Raw genomic sequence first — 15,286 nt, forward strand, 5'->3', positions numbered from 1 at the left:
TGCCTTTAAAATACTGGGTTTGGGAGTTTTAGTGCATTTTTACCTACAACACCCTTGGAAATTGAAAAAGACGTTCCGTCTCTTTGTTACAGATGAAGTTGTTGCATAAACTCTTAGGATGACTTAGGCTGTGAGACACCTCTGAAGGTCAAACTGCTCCTCAAAACAGGGCCAATGGAGAAGTTAAGAATTAAATATTTTTTTAAGTTAATCAGATGCCCAGACACAGTCTGAGTTGCAGGATTGATCTCCGGCCTTGAGTCATTTGACCAGGGCCAGAAACAAAATTTGGGGCACGGCAGGGATCCAGGTCCCGATTCTGAGTTAATTACGGGGACATATCTTTCCATTTGGATTGTTGTGGCTCTCATTAGGGAAGGCACAGAGCACTTGCACAGATATGTGTCTCGGTAGCATGTGATTGTGGAAGGGTGATGGCTGACTCTTCTCCTCCTCTCTGCAGCTCCAACGAAGAGGTGGCTGCCATGGTCCAGAATGGAGACCGGACCAAGTTCGACGTTGAGGTTCTGAAGCAGTTGCTGAAGCTACTGCCTGAAAAGCATGAGGTCAGGAGCAAAAGTGGTACCCTTAGTTCACAGAGCTGAACATGCAGTGCAGTCCTGCAGTCTTGATTCTTTATGTCTCATTAGATAGAAAACTTGAAGACATTCAAAGAAGAGAAATCAAAGCTTGCAAATGCAGATCAGTTTTATCTTCTCCTCCTTCAGATTGCCAGGTAAGAGTGTCAGTCATGAGCTTCAGACCAATCTTTTCTGGGGTTACCCCTCAGAAGTTCAAATTTCTTTACAGGAGTCTCACAGACAGACACTGATGGGTATAGTTGGTGGCTTCCCTCTGCCGTCCTAGAGCCATCCATTCCCCCTTATCTTTAGATGATGGCTGTTGCTGCTCCAGCACCTCCTTTCCCTCTGAAGTAGCAGAAGCTAGCCCGGATCCAGGAGGGTCTGCCCAAGAAAGTCCCCATAACTTACTGAAAGGCAGTTCCAAATGCAATGCCAAGAAGAGGGAACCCATATCTCACATGGTGGTCAGTCTTCTCTTTGCTGATCACAGTGCATCAGCAGAAACTACATTCCCACTAGTCCCCAAGGCAAGCGGCCCCTCACCTCCATCCACAAGCTACAGGCACTGTTTTGATGCGAGTGTGGTTGACAGCCATGCTGTGAGGTTGCCGGACTTACTGGTGGTGCAGGAAGAGGGCCACTGTGCTGGCCAAGGTCACAGTGCCCTTAAGCTTTGAATCAACCTCCATCCTTAGCTACCAGCTGCGCATTGAATGTATGCTGATCTGTGAAGAGACCACCGTTGTGCTGGACATGATTCAGCCGAAAGCTGAAGCCATCCGGAGAGCCTGCGAAGGTAAGTGATCCGACCTTATTTCTGGATCTTATGTATGACAGGAAGCTTTCAAGCCCCCGAAACTCCCCTGGAGCTCTGCAATGATACAACCCAACCTGCCAAAAATTCCCCTGCCATCCGTTCACTGGTTCGCTGCAGAATACAGGATGCAGCTTTAGGTATCTCCAGTGATGGTCAAAGCCCTCAATAAAACTGGAAATCATTCTCCCTCACACTCAGCCCTCTTGTTCTGCAGCAGATGTGTTCCTCTGAAATGCTTTCAACAGTGAAGAAGAGTTGGAAGCTCATCAGTCCTTTCAAAGGAGCTGAATTTAGACAGCACAAGCTGGACCCGTTACAGCTAATTCATCCAGCATTATCTGCCACGTTAGGACCTTCACACAGCGTTTCCTCTGCTGCCAGAAAAACACACCTCAAACTTCACCCAGAAAGAAGTGATGCTTTAGTTTTTCCCTGCCTACAAATGGAACAGAAGAAAAAGTTTGTTATTTGGGACTATAAATTGCAGATGCTCCAATTTTGTGAGTAGGTGGAGAGATTATGCAATAGGTTATGGCTTCCTGTGGCACAAACCTTAGGTCCCACTCTGCTGAGAGCAAGGTTCTCTTCTTGGCACTGTCAAGTGCTGCCTGTCCTACAGAGATGGTTCCCCCAACTCCTGCCGGGGGTTTCTCCAGCTGGCATTGCAGACGCCTGCAGGGATAAATTGAAGCTTCCCCAAATAAGTGTCTTCCCAGCAGCCCAGTTGTCCTTTTGGTACTGTTCCTGCCTGAAAGCTCAGTGCTTCAGAAGGCACCCCGTGCAGCACCCAGCGAAGACAGGGACTGTACCCTTCATGCCCTGATAGTCGCCTCCACCATGCGAGACCAAGAACAGGGCGAGTGTGTCTGGGTTTAGCAGCTGGCAGATAATTGCAGGGCTGTCAGAAACGGCTTTGCTGCACAGTGGAACGGAGTCTGCAAGATGAAAATTACAGCCAAGTTACCCTCATGCACACCGGGGTTAATGGAGGTACTTCCAAGGAAGGCAGCAAGTTGGGGGCTGTTAGTGAGGAGGGTCCAACTCCGGGTTACTTTCCATTAGGAATGAGAGACCACATGTAAAGAAAGAAAGAAAGAAGCATAAGTCACAAAAATTTTTATGACGCCAGACTCATGGCATTGAATCTATATAGAATCGGTTTCTCTGCAGGTTGGGCCATTGGGCTACAAAACTGAAGTAGCAAATTTGGTGAAATTCAGAATCCCAATTTCAATGCAGTTTAGAGAATGTTCTGGTGTAACAGAGGCTTCTGTTTAAAAGTCCTTTATGTTTTTCAGATCTTCTGAACAGTCATCGCCTGCCGCTCTTTTGTCAGCTGATTCTCAAAGTTGGAAACTTTCTGAACTATGTAAGGACTTCTTTTGCCTTATCCTTCCCCCATTACAGCATGTGCATGATTTCCTTTAGGATTGTAATTTGGATGGGCACAGGAGTTACATCTGCTTTCTTTCTATCTTGTAGGGAAGTCACACGGGCGACGCCGATGGGTTCAAAATCAGCACTTTACTCAAACTAACAGAAACCAAAGCAAACCAAACCCGCATTACACTGCTCCACCATATTCTGGAGGTACCACTGCCAAGTCCTGAGCGATAGGGAAGGGGGAGGGTTTTATCACGGATGAACCATTCCTCCCACTCTACTTTCAGTTAATACCACACGTATTTTTGTCCTTCCTGGCTAGCCGCAGAGTGTTGCAACTTGGGAGCGTTCGAGTCACTTAGGCTGGTGGAGGCTGCCTGTGGGCACTATTCGGGGAGCTCTTTATTAAGATTTGTTCTGCTTTCCTCCAGCATCTTTCTCTCCCCAGTGACTGGAACTTCCTTTTTCATATTTGTGCAATCTGCACATCATCAGCTGCAAACCACAGAGCACATGGCTGCCAAAGCTGTCCTGGATGGTCTGTACCCATTCAGCCCTTCTGCCTTTCCACAGCCTCTCTGTTTTCCACTAGACTATGCTCAAGCTTTTCCTCCTCCTCTCCAAACCCCCATGGCTCTCTTATTCCCTGCAATGCTGTTTTTTTCTTTTTTCTCCATGCTCTGCTCTGCCACCTTCATTCATCAAGGTCCCTCCATTCCAGTTATGCATGTTCAAGCTCCACGTTAGCAGGCAGTAGCTTCAGCAAGCACAGCCATGAAAGTAAATTGTGCAAATAAGATTCAAGCCCTTTTGATTCCCTCCTGGGACCATAGGAAGTGTCAGACTGAATCAAACCACAGTCCTGCCTCCTCCTCCTCCTCCCATGGCCAAGAGTAGGTGTCTCAAAAGAGGGCAGAAGCAGAGCTCAGCAGAAGGTCAGTTTTGCTTTGTGAGTAGTTCTCAACATTCAGCCCTCTTGTATGTTTTCATAGCCTGGGAACAATGCCTTTGCTCTCTGAACGTGCCATCCTCTTTTGAAGGTGGCTCAGCTCTGCGAGGCAAAGCAAACTGCAGAAAGGTGTAGCCGTCCTTCCCAAGCCCTTCTGCCCATGTCTCTTTCCCACAGCTTCCTCTCGGCTTCTGCCACACGGAAAATAACACTTCTTTCTCTCTTCTGCTTTAGGAGGTAGAAAACAGCCACACAGACCTACTGGAACTGCCAAAGGATCTTGAATATGTTTCAAAAGCAGCAGGGTAAAATCATGTGTCACTTCCTTTGAATTAAAACCAAAAATAAATCCCATACACATCAACAATGTACCAGAAATTAGGACACACACACTCTACAGCTGGTAGAGCCCATTAACAAGATGGCATCTTACTTAGTTTTAACGGAAAGATTTGGTTGATGAATGTTGAAATTCCTTTAGTATATAATAGTTCTACTACAGCTGGAAACACTTAGGGCTGGAATTTGCAGAGCGTTCAGTTAATGCTGCTTCCCAGGTCCTTCCAAAATCTCCACTGTCTTTGTGGTAGCAGGAGCTTCTGAAGACCAGCTATCGAGAAGCATTTCTGAAGTGCCTTCCCTACCAGGGAAAGTGAGCTAATGCTGAGTTCTGAGGATGGAGAACAGCCCTTTGAATGGGCGGACTTTTTTGGGGGGAATTCATCTATTCAACACAAAAAGTTGTAGATAGACCTGGCTGCTTTTTCATAAGTGCTGTAGAGGAAGGCTGTTTTTCATGAGCTCAACTGAGTAGAGAGTTCAGAGCTCAGGTTTCAGTTCAGTGAAGTGGTGGGAAGCAGAGAGACAACAAAACCACCAGCTCAGGTTTCAGTTCAGTGAAGTGGTGGGAAGCAGAGAGACAACAAAACCACCAGCTCAGGTTTGTCCTCTCTTTGGTCAGTGTAGGATGCTGGAGTGTCAACTAATGGGGCGTTTCTGTGTGATTTCAGAATTAATCTTGATGTTATACGCACGGAGTCCAGCACCAATTTAAAGAAGTTGCTGGAGCTTCAGCGAAAAGTCTTCTCATCAAACGATGATGTGAAACAACAGTATGAGAAACCTATCCAGGTCAGTAATGGACCTCCCTCATATCTCTCCCATTACACACAGAGAGGCAGTGTGCAGTACATGTACAGCCGAGGACGCTCATGAAAGAGTAGAAAATATTACCATAAGACATGCTGTCAGATTTGGAAATAGGCTGTGATGCCACCCAACCCATCCGTGTTTATTTGCCAGCTCTACCCCAAACCTAGATACCTTTGGTGAGGCCATTTCTTCAGGCCCTTGCCCCGTCTGCTCTCTCCACTCTGTTGTGTGACTCTTCACTTTGAGTGAAGACGTTCACCCTCTGTGTGGATCACCAGAGTAAAGCCCTTCTCTTGGGATTAAGCTTTGCGTTGAGCTTTCCATGTCTGGCTCAAGCCACCTCTGTAAACTGGCACAGCACAGTCACCAGGAGCAAAGATCATCTGCAAATCCCAGTCTCTTCCCACCTTATAAGCTCTGCTGCAGTTAAAAGCCAGGGTCCAGTGTCCTGCTCCAAGCTCTTGCATTGACATCCTTTTTTCTTTAAGTGCACTTCACTTATCATCCTCTGAACAGTGTTTTACTGTGTGTATCAAATGCATTTCAGGATAGCATTGATGCCTCCAGAAAGCTGGAAGAAGAATTTGAAACCATTGAAAGAAAGAGAGAAGAACTTGCAAATTATCTCTGTGAAGACCCAAGCAAGTTGTCCTTAGAGGACATATTTAGCACCATGAAGACCTTCAGAGACCTCTTCATCCGAGCCCTGAAGGTTGGCATCTGCACACATGATGCTGAGCATCCCTAGTACTGGTGCATGCTGCTGCTCTGACAGACAGGGTGGGATGGGCACCCAAATCTGCTTATGACCTCCTCCTTTCAGACATTGGCTTGAGGTCACCTGGTGAAGAGGTCTCTGCTCCACTGCACCCTTATGCCATGCTGGTCCTCCTGGCCTGGCCCAGACCCCGGTGATTTGTGATTTCGGTGCAGCTTTAGCTGCAGAGTCACAAAGATGCTTTGGAGTCAAGTGTGTAAGTTTTAAAGGAATGGGCTTGTAAAACTTAACCCTTTGCTCCAACCTGAGCAAACAGGCTGAGAAAGGGGATGTATAGTAAAAAAGCCGCCAATTTGGAGGAAATTCAGTACCTTCTACTTTTGCCTCAGCAAAAGGTCAGGCAGAAGATCTGCATGCTGGTAGGTAGCTGTGTTAGGCAGATCATTGCTGCCCCCTCCTACTGGGGTGCGGCAAGTCCTGGCCAAGACAGTGGTCTCCCTCTCACTCTCTTGGCAAGACAGCCCTTACTTCCTATGCCTATTTTATTTATTGCACAGGATAAGGACAGCATTTCTCTTCCTCCTTTGCAACCATCTCCAGATCATCTTTCTCTTCATTGACTTTTCTAGCAGACATTTAGCCAACCTTCTTATGTCCTTCTTACCTCACTGCAGGAAAACAAGGACAGAAAGGAGCAAGCTGCCAAAGCAGAGAAGAGGAAGAAACAGCTGGAAGAGGAAGAGGGGAAGAGACAGAAAGGAGAAAATGGAAAAGTCAGTGAGTATCTGAAAGGGCTTCAAAAAAAAAAAGGTGGACTCTCAATCCCAAATGGGCTGGGAGAGCTGACAGGAACTCTTTGCTGGTCCTGCTTTAATGGACCAGTTGTGGTAACTTATTTTGTGGGTTTCCAGGTGCTGGCTGACTAAAGGCTTTTAGGTATCTTACAGCTATAGCTAAGAGTTGACATTTCACAGTTGCAGCTGGGCAGAGATGTTAATTTTAGGTTTGTTGACTGAACAGTAGAGCAAAAAAAAAAATCAAATTGAAACATTCAGTTAACTTTTTCAGTTTCTAAACATAACTTTTGAGTCCCAAATCTAACAAGAAACATTTGACTTCTCCCCCTGCAAAATCACCATGTACACTTGAATAGTCTCTCTTTATCAGAGACTACCGACATCCCAAAAATCACAGAATCATAGAATGGTTGGGTTGGAAGGGACCTCAAAGATCATCTAGTTCCAACCCCTCTGCCATGGGCAGGGACATCTTCCACTACACCAGGTTGCTCAAAGCCTCATCCAACGTGGCCTTGAGCACTTCCAGGGATGGGGCATCTACAACTTCTCTGGGCAACCTGTTCCAGTGCCTCACCACCCTCAGAGTGAAGAAGTTCTTCCTTAGATGGAATGGAAATCTCCCCTCTTTCAGTTTAAAGCCATCACTCTTTGTCCTGTCACTATATGCCCTTGCAAAAACTCCCTCTTCAGCTTTCTTGCAGGCCCCGTTTCTCATGTGAAATTAAATTCTGCCTTTCTCTGGATGAAAATGAAAGGCACAACTGAAAAGTACAATTGGAAGATACTGAGAGGAAAGGAAAATCCAGATCATTTTCCCCCCACCACCACCTCGCCCCCAAAAAAAAGGCCCCCACCAACACAGATAGCAAACAGGAGGTGTTTCAAGGTCTTGACACAACCAGGCACAAGGACAGGCAGAACTAGTGGCACTGGTGCCAGCCTGTAGCACCTAGGCTTTTGGGTAGACCCTTTGGCTTTAGCCAGGACACGCCGCTGGGGCATGGAGCGTGGGCTGCTCCCAGACCTGGCATTGGGGCTTTTTCCTGGTGGTTGCTTGTACCAGGACAGCAGTACCTGCCCCAAGCAGTGGCATCACTGCAGTGTCCTTCTGCCCCATCTCACGAGCAGATTTAACACCCGTCTCTCTCTATCCCAGTTAAGAAGGGGGTGGTGAACCAGGAGGAGGTGTGCATTATCGATGCGCTGCTGGCCGACATACGGAAAGGGTTCACACTGAGAAAGACCAAGAACAGACATGAGTCAGATGCGCTCCCTAAAACCTCACCCGAGGAGAGTCCGGAGGACAGCCAGCCTGGTAAGGACACACACCCGACTGTACCTGCAGCTATTCCTTCCCATCTGCCCCTGAGCCTGAGCCAAGCACACGAGCAAGAAGCCTTCGTGTTTGCATTTGGGGTGTTTTATTTAAGGATGCTCTGCAGCCAGCGCTGTGGAGAAGAGGAGCAAAGAGCCCTGAGCTGTTACCATCCAGATCTGCCCCAGAATTAGTAGTAATTTGGAGCAGCATGGCCTTGTACCCACGCTGATCAATCCTCTGAGAGGCACAGCCCATGGGTCATCCACAGTACCGTGCTGATGGAGCACTGGTGTCATCCCCACACAAGTCCCCTCCATGCTATCGAGCCCCAGTAGCACAGCTTGTCACTGCCTTGGGGACTGCTGTCTTAGTCCACATTTGGGAGTCTAAAGCAGCCCTTAAAAAAAGATTGGAAAACCCACCTGCTGAAAACAGAACAAGGGCTTTGCTGAGCTGGAGCCTTGGAGTACAACTGGTGGGTATGGGGAGGGGAGTTATAGGGAGGTTAAACCGGTGTTGCCTCTGCATAGCAGCTTTAGGGTCAGTGCACACTCCACAGGCAGCTGCCTGCTTGTAACCTCTCCCACTGGCAGAAACACCTTGGTTGATCCCAGGTGGAACTCTGCGGTTGTGACTGATTGTGTGTTTTTTTGTTTAAAGGAAAGAGCATTAAGGATCGGCAAGCAACAGGAAAGCACATCGATGATAAGAACAAGCAAAACGACGATGGTCATCCCTCAGAAAGCACTCCCCCCTCAACCACTGCCCTGATGGAGATGAGTGGAGATGTTACAAATGCCTCAGCTTCAAACCAGGCATTACCTAAAAACAGTGCTGGAGGAAACTTGCCACCAGAGTCTCAGATGGAAAGCCCCTCAGTAAACTTCGTGGAAGCTGATGGGACCAGTCAGCCCATGCCAGGTGCCAGGATGGAGCAGGTAGACAGCTGGGCAAGCCTCCAGCCGAGCACGAAGAGTGGCTACATTGCCTTCTCTCCTGCTAACATAGGCACGGGGATAAGGTTTGCGAGCAGCAGTTCAGGCACAGCTTTGAGGGCCCAACTCAATGGATCCATCTCAGAAGGCCAGGACAATGAATGCCCAGCTGATGGCTCGGAGAGCTACAGGCTGGCACAGGAGCCAGAGACCCAGCCGAGTGAGACCAGAGTCGACCCTGGCAGCTCTCAGTCCACTCCCTGTGATGAGGCTCATCGGGCAGAGTTGAAAGAGATGGTGAAGGAAAATGAAGACCCTGGTACAGACTCACTGTTGGACACCTCTCAAGAGAAGTCCTTCTCGGAGGAGCCAGTCACCGACTCCTCTTGTTCGGCCACGCTCTCCCCAGGGCAAACCCATACCGACAGGGAAAAGCAGAGGTCATCTGGGAAACGGAGGAAGAAGAAGAGGCACAGCAAAAGCTACTCAGGTAGCCTATTTCATGTCTAGCCCTCGGGGACTGAGTTAAACTGGGGAAGCTTCCTCGTGTACTTGTATATATCTGTTCCTCCCCACTTCGAGGTCCCATGCTCCCTGCCCCTACAGCCATGCTGTTTCATGGAGCTGTTGGTTTTTAAAACCTGAAAGTGCTTTAAAAAGAAAAACACAGGCATTGTTCATTCTCTTGACATTTATAAGTACTTTATAAAGGGGTTAATGATGAATCAATAATTAAAAAGCCCATTACACATATGCAGTAAAGATGGCAATAAGCACATCTGTCAAGTGTGTTAAAGACAGCTACAAGGCACAGTTATATGCAAACAAGAGCTCCATTAGACTCCAGAGCAGTGATTAAGAGCAGTTAATACTGGGTACTTAATCAGCGATCACCCCCTCTCAGCTACTTATAAACACATAAACCCAGCAACATCAGCTCCTGAGCCTCCTTGCAGAGCACTTTGCCTGCACAAACTTGAAAACCTGCCCCCGGGGTACTTCAGTTGGCTCCCAAACATCGGACCCTTGAGCCATCGCTGCAGGGTGAGGGGAGAAAGCCAACGTGTGAGTGCTTGTACGAAGGGTTGTATTTGGCTGGCCGAATTGGTCACCCCGCTGGTGCCAGGAGAGAGCTCGGCTGCCGGAGGCACGGAGCCACCTCGTTCTCTGCCTGACGGCGAGCATCCGCAGCCAGTCCCAAACCTGGGAAATGCGTCCGAGTCCCTCAGACTCTACCGAGCTGAAGCCACCTTTGGGTGGGTACTTTAATCCCAAATCAAAGGGAAGACACATGGGGCTGTCAGCCCTTAGAAAGATGCGATGTACTGTCCGAAGCCTGTTTTCTGCAAGATCCTGGGGTCAAGCGAATGGGCAGGAATGTGGTGGAAGTCTCTTTTTGTCAATGTTTAATGTTTTTCCTTCCAAGGAAAATGGAGGAGGGATTAAAGGAGGGTTTGAATACCCACTGCTGAGAAAGACAGCATGGGTTGAGCATCTCCCACAGAGGGACTTACCCTTAGACTGCCAGCATGCCCTGGGGCTGTAGTTATTTATGTTTCTTAACATGCCACCTTCCACCTTCCCCTAGACAAAAAACAAGCCACAAACCAGAAGTGGTTTCCCAGAGCAGCAGTTCCCAAACTTGCTTCCCAGGAGGCAGCAGGAGGAGCTGCAGCAACGGGAGCACCCCACACTCCCAGCTGGGGCGATGCTTTCCTGACATCCAAAATTAGTATTTCTGCCTTAGAGTTGACTCCCCCCAAAAGCCACAGGACTCCCTGGGAATCCAGGGATGGCATCTTAGGAACCTCTCTGCTACTAGACAATGTTTTAATCGTAAAAAATTCCCTGTTGTTATGTTTGCCTTGCTGTGATCAGATATATTTAGTGTCTCTTTTTTGTTTAAAAGCAGAAGTTGAGTCTGATACTGGAGATAATAAAACAAAAAAAGGTTGTGTGGTACAATGAGGTATGTAAACTCGCACAGGTGTTTCTATGTGAACTAACCACAGCATTGGGACTTCACAGACCTAATCAGTATTCAGCATATCAGCTAAGCTTTTTGTCTTTGTGTCTAATCACAAATACGTGTAAAATAAATTTGTTACTCTGATTTTGACTCTCCAGAGTGTTGATTTTGTGTTGAGTGGAGTCAGTGCTGATCTCCCTTCGACACAGGGTCGCAACCCACATGTCTGTCCTCTGTGTCAGCAGTAGCCAATCCACCTTTCCCTGCAGATAATTAAAAGTCAGTATTCTAACCAAGTGAATCCAGCTTCATGTGACAAACAAAGTCCTTGCTTTGATCCCGTTATTTTCTAAAAAACTGTAAAAATGCAATTTCAGTACCTACCTCCTGCAAAGAACAATACTTGATTTGCTTGTGGATAGCCACTTTCTACAGCACTGTTTAAATATGAATATCTGGAAAAGGGAATAAAACACTGGAGCCAGGGAGAAGTACTAGTTGGGGCAAGATACCAGCTCCAACTCAAAGCCAAATTCAATTCCAGAGTTGCACACAAAGCAGTCCGTTGGAGCAAACAGGCCGTGCATACTTCTTCTGTGCATTCGTGCAGCTTTCTGGGATGAGGCAGGGGGAGGGGCGTAATTGGCTTTTGTCCCCCTAAAAAATAAAGACAAGTAAACCCAATTTCTAGTGAAACTGTGTACCAACTTCCCTGCATCCTTCACTGATGCTGGCAACATACCGCTGCCCCTCAAAAGAACGCTAAAGGAGTTTCAGGATGAGACTTTCATTTGCAAAACTTTGCCTGTTTTTACAGCAAGTGGAAAGAAAAGCAAGAAAAACAAACAACCAAAACACCCGCTGTACTGAAATTGCATAGTTACGTGCTGCCCTTTCCATGCTGATGAGCATCTCTTATGAACTGAATCAATAATGTCAAATCTCTCTCTGTTGTATTTCCTGAAAGGAATGTGTTTATTCTCCAGCATCCCCAGTGCCCAGGGCCGAGAGCCCAGCCAGAAGCCTCGACCCCTTCCCAGCCCCTTGGGTGGTAGAACAGGGGAATCTGCTGGATTTCTACACAGGGTTGCTATTGTTCCTGCACCTGAAGCATCATTGCTAGCAAGAGAAGAGGAGGGGATATAAATTGAGTAGTTACAGTCCTGACTGCTCCTGCCCTCATCTTGGCCCTTTCCATGCCGTATCACAGAATTAACTCAAGTGGGAAAGGGAAGTAGCTCTGTTGGTTTAAAAATCCTAAGGAAGATTTACAGCAAGAGCAGAAAACAGGAGCAGGTTCGGGGAAACACAAGTCTTGAAAGCACAAGACTGTAAGCAACCAAGCTTTGGCAATTTCCCTGCTCACAAATCTCCTTGATTTATTCCCTAGAAAATAAAAGAACAAACCAAACTGGGAGCATAGGTCAGTGCTCAGAAGACCACAGCCTGGTGAGGAGGAAAGGAAGGGGCTGGAGGGGGACACAGCACTGCCTGCCAGCAGCTATGGCACACACATGGCACAGGGGCACATCAGCCTCCCCCTGCAGAGACAGCAAGGTTTAAGAGTCAAGGTTTTCCTCCTCTTTTTTTTTTTTAATTGTTTTCCTTCAGTTCTAGAGGACCAGATGCTTCACCTCCCCTTCTGCAGACTCAGTGTTGCCCGTGGGCAGTTTTCTAATGGACCACAAGAATTAATCAAACTAATGCTCATCTTCCTGTATGGCCTTTGCCTTCACGTCTGTTATTAGAAATGTAGAAATGGTATTTGTTTTGGTTATTGAGCGGGACAGGCTCTTGAAAAAGACAGTGTGCCACCCATCCTTCTGGGAGTTCAGCTAAATCCTCTAGATTTAGTAAGTTCAGCAATTTAACACCTAGAAGCATATTCCAATATTCTACTTGCAAAACACAAGACTCATGTTGTTGGACTGAACTAGTGCCCAGCTCAAAAGCAAAGTTGCCCGTACTCTTGAACATCGGGATCAGTCCTGGAAACACTAGGTTTTTATTCAGTACATAAAGATTTAGCTCTACCTGTTTTTAGGTTATCTGAAACTGCTTTCTCTAGTAGCACCCTGACCATTAAATACACACACATGCAAAAACATACCACTTTTGTTTTATAGCTGCAAATAATTTGCATTTCCCTCTCCTCCCGCAGGTGTCATGTCAAGGCAGAAGAAATAACAGAGCCTCAGCAAACCGCTCTCACGTCCCTGGAGTGCTGCCGGGTTCTGCATCGCCGAAACACCGCTGTGGTCACCTCTGCCCCACCAGCACGCACCGCTTCTCCTTGCACAGCCTTTCGCTCCCCTCCCCAAGACCCAAAGAGCCTCCTTGGAGATTTTGGCACCCTTGGCCCGTGCCTTTCGCTGGGCACCCGCAGGGATGGGGGCTGGTTCTGCGTGTGGCAGCGTGAAAGGGTCAGACCTCTTGCCTACTGTCCTCAAAGCCAAGTCTTTCAACCTGCTCTTAGGCCAAACTCATCTTGAAACGACAGCTGAGTGTGGCCCAAGAAAGGACCGCAGCTTTTAGCCCTCAGAGAAATTTTAAAAATAGCAGTGCCTCAACTGAATTAAGGGTATAAATTAAGCAGTGGCTGTACCATCTCAAGTGAAAGTGTGTTACTCCCTCTTCTCATCGCCCGCTGATGATTTATATCAGACCAGGTCCAAGACTCAGATCAGACAAATGTATTTTTACTCTCAATCGTTTAAAGAAGGGGAAATCGGTTACGGGGGAAAAAAGTGAAGAAAAAAAAGAAATTATGTATTTTGGTAAAGAGATGGCCATATAACAGTGTCTGGTTCCTACATGGCGCTTACGTGTAATAAAATTGAAGCTCATCAGTAGCATTGCAGTAGTCTTCTCACACACACAGATGCATCCACCAACTCTTGGAGAACCAGGGCCTCAGTTCTTGTTATTGAAGTGCTAGGAAGAGGTTTTTCGGAGTGCTCTATTGGACACATTTTCAGCTCATCCTTTAGTAAATCTCTGGGTTTGAATGGCATTGTCAGTTGCTTGCACTCAGAAGTCTTTGTGTTCAAGCTGTTGAAGGTGTAGCTCCATGTTACTCTTGCTTTAAAACTGGGAACGTGCAGTATTGTGTTTTCAACATTCAGAGCTTTATTTCTTAATTGCAATAACATTGTATCATAGTTTTGTACATAGCTGTCCATTTAAAATGATCTATGTTTGTTGAATCTATGGTGTGATACTGTGCTGAAACATGAATCAAGTGGAAGAACTGGGTGCATTTAAGAACTATGCCTTTATATGGTCACTCACTGTGGCTAGATTAATGTTCCCACTAAAGCTTATTTGACTTTGCTTAACAGGACTTGTAATGTCCTTGTAATACTGAAAACTTTGCTGGACTAAGCTAGAAGTTAAACCAAGAATTAAACCACTGGTTTATTTTAACCAAAGCATTGCTATGAGCATATTGAAAATCGATTAACAAAAGGAAAGATCAGCTGAGAGCAGACGCGTGGGCAGCTTCCGTTCAGGAGACTCCGTGGAGCGGCACAGCCCCGTCGCAGCTGAAATCCCATTCCTGGCTGGCAGAAGCAGGCAGGGCTCCACCATTTCCTGCAGAACCCCGTAACCCACCCCAGGTTTGACTTGCAAGACTCTCTCTATCACATACAGTTTTCCCCTTTTTTTTCCCCTCTGTTGCAGTCTGAGAGCACATCACCGAAGCATCAGTCCTTTTTCTCTTTAATTCAGCTTCTCTGCTGTCAGATTTGACCCCAGGCTACAAAAATCTGAGTATCAAACATGTTTTCCCAAGAGCTTTACAACCTCCCTGTTTCCAGCAAGCACTGGTAAGGCTCTCAGCGAGCAGCCAGCCTCCTCACCCCACCCCGCTGCTTTAGCAATAGGAACAACACCGTTCAGAGATTCAGGACTAGAGAACAAACAGGTTTTCTGGGTGTTACCTAGGGAACCCTACCTGCTAATGCCCCATGGGCTGCTGTCCTCAGATGCTGCAGCAAGTGTCCACTTCTCCGTCTGGGTCTTTCAGCTACCCCTATTTCCATCTCGAGAGAGCAGCTCTTTTCACACAGCCAGAGTTTTTATTGCTCTGCATTCTTACCTTGGCCTTCAAGGAGAGGGTGTTTGACATTATCTTTCCACTACCCTCGAGAGCTTACAGAGAAACAGGTTACTCTGAGCCACTACCTATTCTTTGTTCCATAGTCATCTGTGAAAACCGCCTTACATGATCTATTCAGTCACATCCCAATAAGCAGGCTGAAGCACAGCATTTATAATCTATTACTCCAGAGCAGCTCTGCTTCCATGACAGTGATTATTTAACAACAGGGGACAGAATCAGAGCAGGTCAAAGGAGGATATTCAACTGGATGTGCAGTTTTGCTCCATTCGTGACCTTGAAGTAAAGCTCATGATTCTAAAGATATTTCAGTGGTTGCAAGGCCAAATTAATAATTAATTGCTGGTAAAACCAATGTCACTTGCAGCTACTTCAACAGGTCTGTGGTCATTTAAGCCAACAGTGATTTTGGACCTCAAAAAAGAATCATTGTGGTATATTACAGTGACTGTAAGTGGAGTCCAGTATGTAATCCAGGCTGTGAACACCACAAGTTTCTAGCTGCCAAATAATTGCATATTCCTTAATTAAACATTGG

At 46.9% G+C, this 15,286-nt stretch overlaps 1 protein-coding gene across 2 annotated transcripts in view; it reads left to right on the forward strand.

Annotated features, from left to right (window-relative positions):
* Positions 1–14,055, forward strand: part of INF2 (inverted formin 2) — a 42,921-nt gene extending 28,866 nt beyond the window's left edge. The window contains exons 11-23 of one of the 2 annotated variants that reach the window (XM_086613144.1): positions 464–566; positions 651–736; positions 1,280–1,380; positions 2,700–2,770; positions 2,884–2,991; positions 3,968–4,038; positions 4,744–4,864; positions 5,433–5,597; positions 6,278–6,380; positions 7,560–7,718; positions 8,382–9,146; positions 10,566–10,625; positions 12,787–14,055. In XM_086613144.1, the coding sequence (XP_086469270.1) occupies positions 464–566; positions 651–736; positions 1,280–1,380; positions 2,700–2,770; positions 2,884–2,991; positions 3,968–4,038; positions 4,744–4,864; positions 5,433–5,597; positions 6,278–6,380; positions 7,560–7,718; positions 8,382–9,146; positions 10,566–10,624 (1,912 nt within the window). In that variant the 3' untranslated portion in view covers position 10,625; positions 12,787–14,055. The remainder of the gene's footprint in view (positions 1–463; positions 567–650; positions 737–1,279; positions 1,381–2,699; positions 2,771–2,883; positions 2,992–3,967; positions 4,039–4,743; positions 4,865–5,432; positions 5,598–6,277; positions 6,381–7,559; positions 7,719–8,381; positions 9,147–10,565; positions 10,626–12,786) is intronic. The other variant, XM_086613143.1, reaches the window with a different exon arrangement.
* Positions 14,056–15,286: the final 1,231 nt, after the last annotated feature.

This window comes from Tauraco erythrolophus, chromosome 6, assembly GCF_009769465.1.
Source record: "Tauraco erythrolophus isolate bTauEry1 chromosome 6, bTauEry1.pri, whole genome shotgun sequence".
Lineage (NCBI taxonomy): Eukaryota > Metazoa > Chordata > Aves > Musophagiformes > Musophagidae > Tauraco > Tauraco erythrolophus.